The 7,091-nt window shown below is 41.7% G+C and overlaps 1 protein-coding gene across 1 annotated transcript; it reads left to right on the top strand.

Annotated features, from left to right (window-relative positions):
• Window positions 1-3,157: 3,157 nt before the first annotated feature.
• Window positions 3,158-6,483, top strand: LOC149247223 (uncharacterized). Its single transcript, XM_089443632.1, has 4 exons — window positions 3,158-3,294; window positions 3,693-4,090; window positions 4,190-5,542; window positions 5,762-6,483. Exons 1-4 carry the CDS (start codon window positions 3,158-3,160, stop codon window positions 6,481-6,483), a joined length of 2,610 nt encoding a protein of 869 aa, XP_089299758.1.
• Window positions 6,484-7,091: the final 608 nt, after the last annotated feature.

The following is a 7,091-nucleotide window of genomic DNA, read 5'->3' as shown; positions in this document are numbered from 1 at the left end:
CTCTGTAGTTACTCCACCAACTACGGCAACAACTACAACAATTCCATTCACGGCGCTCAACCCTTACCGAAAGTATTGGTCTATCCAAGGTAGAGCATCTGCGAAGACATCATTGAAGGCATACAACAATGTGCGAGGCTCAGGAAAAGTTTTCGGATTTGACCTTATCAACCGTGATAAGGAAGAGATCCACCTTTCTGCATTTGCTGAACTGACCGAATCTCTTTACAATCTAATTCAGGTTGGGCAACTATACATTGTATCAAATGGCACAGTGAGAAGCAAATCCAAACTACAACCACCTCAAGAACAAATGGGAGATTTACTTGTCTGCTGCTTCCACTATCAATCCATGTCCTACAGATGATCCTAATGTTTCCCTACCAGAGCTTTCACTTCAAGAATATTGCTGAAGTAAAAAATGCAACTCCAAATACAAATGTGGATGTCATTGGTGTTGTTACTTCCACGTCACCTGCATCAACAATTCGACGAAAAGATGGAAGTGAGACATTAAGGAAAACACTCATACTAAAGGACAGGTCGGGTTTTAGCATTGATGTAACATTATGGGGAGACCACTGTGACTATATCGGACAGCATCTTTCTGAATTCTACTCTTTCGACAACCCACCAATTCTTGCAATCAAAGGAGCTCGCGTGTCTGAATTTAATGGCACCACAATAGGGACGATACCAACGAGCACTCTCACAATAAATCCCCAGGTTGAAGAAACTCAGCAATTACATGCATGGTTCCGTGAAACCGGCTATAGCTCTTCTTCTCCATCTTTGAGTAGAAACTATGGTGTTGCTTCGAAACGTGCCCTGCCACGAAAGACGTTTCATGAAATTGCTGGCATGCAGCCCTCTGATAAAGCAATTTGGGTTTCAGTTCGAGCAACAATTACTGCTCTTCATATGGATGACTTCTACTTTCTAGCATGTCCACTAGATTTCAATGGAAAACAATGCATGAAGAAGGTTGTGGAGCATTCTAACAATCTTTGGCATTGTACAAAATGTAACGGTGACTTCCCAGAATGTGACTACCGTTACAAACTTAAAATTGAGCTACATGACCACACCGGGAATCTACAGAACGTCACAGTTTTCAATGATGCAGGGAACGAGCTCATGGGCATCACGACAAAAGACCTGTTCCTACTTTCTATCAAACCAACTGATCTACAGGAAATTTGTGGCCGGATTTCAGGGCACCGCTTCCAGCTAACACTTTCCATTAAAACAGATTACTTCAACGGTGTTCGACGCTTGCAACCAATACTGATCAATTCAGAGGAAATTCAATATGCCTCTGCATGCAAGGAAGCGCTCACTGACATTCAAGCGTTGTCTGCTTCAAAACGACCTATTGTTCGCCGCCTTCGAACTTTTTCTTAGGGCTTCATCTACCACGCCTGTTTGTACATAAACAAACATTTCCACACAACTAATTGCCTCATCTTTGTAAATTACACACCCATGTTATTATGATGAAACCTGTAGTTTTCAGTGCAAATACTCTCTTCCAGTCATTCCAACATATGTATGTTTGCCATTTACATTTTACGTAATATAAATATCAACATTTGTAAAGAGTCACTACATATGTTTCTCGTTCGTTGTCTACATGCTACACATTGATCCCTTGCTTGCTAAGCTATTCATTTTATCGCTCAAACATGTCAAACAAAAAAATTTTGAAGAAAAGGGAATGAAATATTTTTAATCTTGTTTCTCCTCTCAATGATAGATACTGAAATAACATATGATTTCATAGCATTCCTAATTATATGTTTTCCCTTCTACCTAATCTACCTATCTTCACCGATGTTGAACTAAAAAAAATTTAAATCTATGTTCAAAATATAATGTTCCAATTTCACAATGGATGTGCACCCAATAAAATGAGATGCCAAACATGCACTACTTGTTTACGAAAACTAACAACTATTACTTGTACTTATTTAGATATGCCACCAAACAATCAAAATGCGGCCAAAAACAAGCGGCGGCGTATTCTTTATGCACAACAAAAGGATAGAATAAATGCACGACGTCGACTACTTTATGAACAGCACAACAACCCTACTACTTCCTCTACATCCCTTCCCACCTCAAATGCTCTCCCACCTATACAAACCAACCCAGCACACGTTCATCATATCCAATATAACCCTCCCCTTAACGAAGAACACCGTCGCTTTCGAGAAAGGATTGATGGACTTTCTACCTTGCATGTTTGCACAACATGCAAGGAAGCATACCCAGGAATGAAAACAAAGCTCTTCCACAGTAGACTCTCTTGTTTTCGTTTTGCATCATCTAAATCTACCAATCGTTTTTCTGAACTAAACAACATGGACCCTGGAGAACAACCCTGTGTCCTTCACCAATTAACCCAAGTTGAAGAAATGCTCATCGCACGTGTCAACCCCATTCTACAAGTCACTCATTCCCGTGGTGGTCAATATAAATATAGTGGCCATACAATTAGCTTCCCTCAAGATATCACCAATATTGCCAAATACTTACCCCGGATGCTCTCTGACTTAGACATCTCATTGTGAAAAGGCAAAATCCATCTGAAAAGGCTTACGAATTCTACGTTTGCAAATCACGTGTCCTTGCAGCCCTTGAATACAAAATAAAATATGACCCTTACTACCGTGATGTTCAATTGAATTCATCTGCAATTTCTACGCTGCCAAATCTCCCTACAGACATTTCTTCTCTTCTCCACAGTGTAACCACCTCCTCTTTTGAACCCCACCAAACCACTACTGATTCCACTTATAATCCTGATGATGTCATGCAATCTACATTAGAAATCCAACCCTCTTCTTTCGTTCCAGTCCTCCCAAATTCATGTACTGAGCGTGACCACATTTGTAACTATTTGCACTCGACCCATTCAAGTTCAACAAGCTCTATCGATTGGCCTCCAATATCTCCAACCGCTATAAATGAATACAACACCATCGGCCTCCTTGCCATGGCATTCCCCACACTCTTCCCTACAGGCATCGCAATGATCATGCAACCAAGACTTACAAAAGTTGAAATGCATGAATATGCTTTGCACTTGCTTCACTACCATGATAACCGCTTTGGCCAACACCCAAGATTCCGCTACTATCTTTATAACATTCTAATGCGCCACCGTAGCCAAGCAACAGCCAGTGTTTTCGTGAAGAAGTACATTGAGAACAACTTGCCAACAACGGTATCAGACCTACGCCAGTGTCTTCATGACTCTCCGGATTCAAGATTGCCAGAGCAAATAATGAGGTTTGGGTCAGCTCTACGAGGAACACGGTCTTTCTGGAACAAACGCCGATCTGAGCTGACTGACATGATCACGCAAATAGGAAGCCCAACATTCTTCTTCACTCTCAGTGCAGCTGATACTAAATGGCATGACTTGCACACGATCATGCCCACCAGTGTTCCTTCCACTTCAGTCAACCCCTTCCAATGGAAAATCCAAAACATAATTAAAAACCCACATCTAACAGCCCAATATATGCATTGTAGATTTACAATTTTCCTTGAAGAAATCCTTCAAAAAGGCCTCCATGCAACCGACTACTGGTGCAGGTATTATTTAATATCCATATCCCTCTACATTAATTTTATACACTGCATATACATGTATTAACTAAATGTACCCTTCATGTTATATTCAGATACGAATGGCAACATAGAGGATCCGCACACATTCATGGCTTCCTCTGGCTACAAAATGCACCAAACATGGACACACTTGATTGGGACAATGCATTAGAAGTTGCTAATGCACAGAAATATTTTGACCACTACGTAACTGCTTGGAATCCACGTCAGGCAGAACACCGAACTATTCCGCTTCACCAGTCAACAATTCATAACCCGTGTCTCCTTGACACAGCAGCAATATTCGCATCCAATCAATTTGAAGACTACACAGAGCTTGTCAATTGCGTTCAACGTCATACAAAGTGTCATGAATCTTCCTGTCTTCGTAAGAAAGACAATGTGCTTAGCTGCCGATATGGAGTACCGTGGGAATTGAAGTCCACTTCTTCACTTTTCATTGATGATAAAGGTCATAAAACCTATGTCCCTGCTCGCAATGATGAAAGATTGAATATTCACAACGCCGATCTACTCTCTATTTGGAGAGCAAATGTTGATTGCCAACCAGTCCTTTCTCGCCATGCTGTATTGAAATATATTTCAAAGTATGCAACGAAAGCGGAGACAAGATCCGAGAGCTACCGTCAAATGCTATCGCGACTATCACAAAGTGCCCTTCCAGAAGCACCTACTAGTGGTGTCATCCGGAAACTCCTTACAGAAACCATTGCAGATAGAGACATTGGTGCACAAGAAATATGCCATATGTTACAAAAGCTACCTCTCTCTCTTTGCAGCCGTACATTCCGTTCTTTAAATGTCAACAGGGATGTTTTCAAACGTGTTTCGCAAGATACTGAAAATCCTGGTTCGACACCAAACTTTATCGTTGCATATATGAACAGACCTGCCTCACTAGAACCACTGCCCCTCCTTGAAGCTGCTCGCTCGTGGTCATATTCTGCCCAGCAGAGAAGAAACCACTGGAAATACATATTCCCCCCATTGATTGTACATGTCTTGCCCCATTACAATGTCATTCCTTCCTCTACTAATCCTTCTTATGCCACCTTCTGTTGGAGTGAATTACTCTTGTATTTCCCCTTCCGAACACTCCCTGATGATATCGGTTCAACTGATGCAGAAATTATTGCACACTGGGAACAAAAAAAGGTTGCATATACACCATGGCATGTCCATCGCGAACTCGAAAACCCACAAAGCCCACCTACTGAAGATCAACCTACCCCACACACACACCCTAATTCCATGCAGATGAATGAATGGCAAATCCTCTCTCAACTACACCCAGGTTACAATATTGCAAATGATGACCTCGACATGATTGGCTACTGCGACTTCGATGTCAACCACAATTGGTCACAAAATATTGTCCCTCCCCCCTTGCAAGAAACTGCCATCAATTTCATTGAATTCAACCGCTCACCCATTCAAAACCAACATCATTCATTTTCCAACCTTCCCCATGAGCATACATTATCCCCTACCCAAAGCATAGCTTTCACCGCTGTTTTTTCACACTTCAAAACCCCTTCGCCAAAATCCCCACGGAAGATCATCGTACAAGGAACAGCTGGCACAGGAAAATCCCATTTGATTAAATGCCTTCACCAAGCATTTGTGGAAAACTCGCCATCCAACAAAAACCCTTTATTATTACTTGCACCAACCGGCGTTGCAGCTTTCAACATAAATGCCCTCACAATTCACTCTGCCCTTCATATCCCTATCCAGAGAATGCATCCTCTCGAAGGCCAACCGCTCCTACACCTGCAAGAGCAACTCCGTCATGTAGAATACATCCTCATTGACAAATTGAGCTTCATTGGTCCAAAAATGCTTTCTCGCATTGACGGTCGTCTAAGAGAGGCATTCCCTCTTCATCGGAATACACCATTTGGTAATCGCTCAATTATCCTTGTCGGAGATTTAGGCCAACTACCACCTGTAAAAGACATTCCTTTATATGCTGGGACATCGCGTGGCACTGCACTTTGGCGCAGCTTCGACATATTCATAACACTTTCAACCGTTTTCCGTCAACAAGGAGCTAGCTCGTCCCAGGTTGCTTTCCGGCAAATACTTGCAAATCTTAGGAATGGAATATCTACACTTGAAGATTGGCAACATCTAATGTCAAGAACAAGTTCATCTCTTACACATGAAGAGAAATGCACATTCGACGAGTCCATGCACCTATTCGCAACAAACAACGCAGTTGTCTTGCATAATAAGAAAATGCTCAAACAATTGAACATCCCAGTAGCACTTTGCTCTGCGGAACAACAAAGACAGAAAACTCCTACTACAACAGAAGATGAGCACCTACCTGCAAAGGTGCTCTTATGCAGTGAACAAAAAGTTATGCTCACCAGCAACTTATGGGTACATGCAGGCCTTGTCAATGGCGCGCTTGGGAAGGTCATCTCAATATTTTATTCAATTGACTCAAAGCCCCCAGCATTACCATCCTTTGTGGTTGTTGACTTTCAACAATACAGAGGAACACCGTGGGACATTTCACACCCAACATATGTACCCATTCCTCCCATGACAAGGGGTGCACGCCGTCAGATACCACTTCAAATGGCATGGGCTTTAACGATACACAAGTCACAAGGAATGACATTAGACAAAGCAACAGTGGACATCGGCACCAGAGAACGCCAAGGGCTAACATTCACTGCAATTTCAAGAGTGCGGTCACTAGCAGACATACACATCAATCCAGCATTCCCATTCTCCCGCATTGCACAAATGCACAAGAATCCATATCTTAAGCGTAGACAGCAAGAGGAATCATTCCTTGCATCAAAATCCATCCAGGATAATACACTTTAGCCAATCATACAACCTGTCTTCCAGAATTACCCACATGGTAAACACCACTCACTGCATAACGAAGTTTCACATAGATTTCTTGCTATTACATTTAATTTCATATGATTTTATACTCATTTGGAATCGTTTAATTTATTTCGAATATTCAAACAAAATCGTCAAACATATTCATTGTCACTTACAGTGTTTCCTTTTTGGATGGCAACAGGTATGAATACATGCTACCTACGACGGTTGTACGAGTGTTGTGAAGAAATCCAGCAACAAGAACTTACATTACAAGATATGCAGACAAGGATCCTGCCACAACAATCCATGCCACTTTACCGTTTGCGCCCAGCAATTACGTTGTTAAAGAATATAAGGAAACTACTTAAGATTACAATTCACATCCATGAAAGGGATGCACACCGGCAGATGCGACATCAACTGCAGGAACAACTCGCACAACATCGCACCACAATAAACACTAACTGGTGTTGCCGATGCCATGGCCCATCATGCATATATGATTAGCGGCTCATTCTCATTTACATCTCTACATAATAGAATACTTTTCTTGTACATATGTTTAGAAGCCAACGAATACTTTCATTGTATATATCTTT

Source organism: Pinus tabuliformis, chromosome 7, assembly GCF_031772625.1.
Source record: "Pinus tabuliformis cultivar Carrire ecotype Pingquan chromosome 7, CPIR1, whole genome shotgun sequence".
In the NCBI taxonomy this organism is placed as follows: Eukaryota; Viridiplantae; Streptophyta; class Pinopsida; order Pinales; family Pinaceae; genus Pinus; species Pinus tabuliformis.
This window is presented reverse-complemented; position numbering and strand designations above follow the sequence as displayed.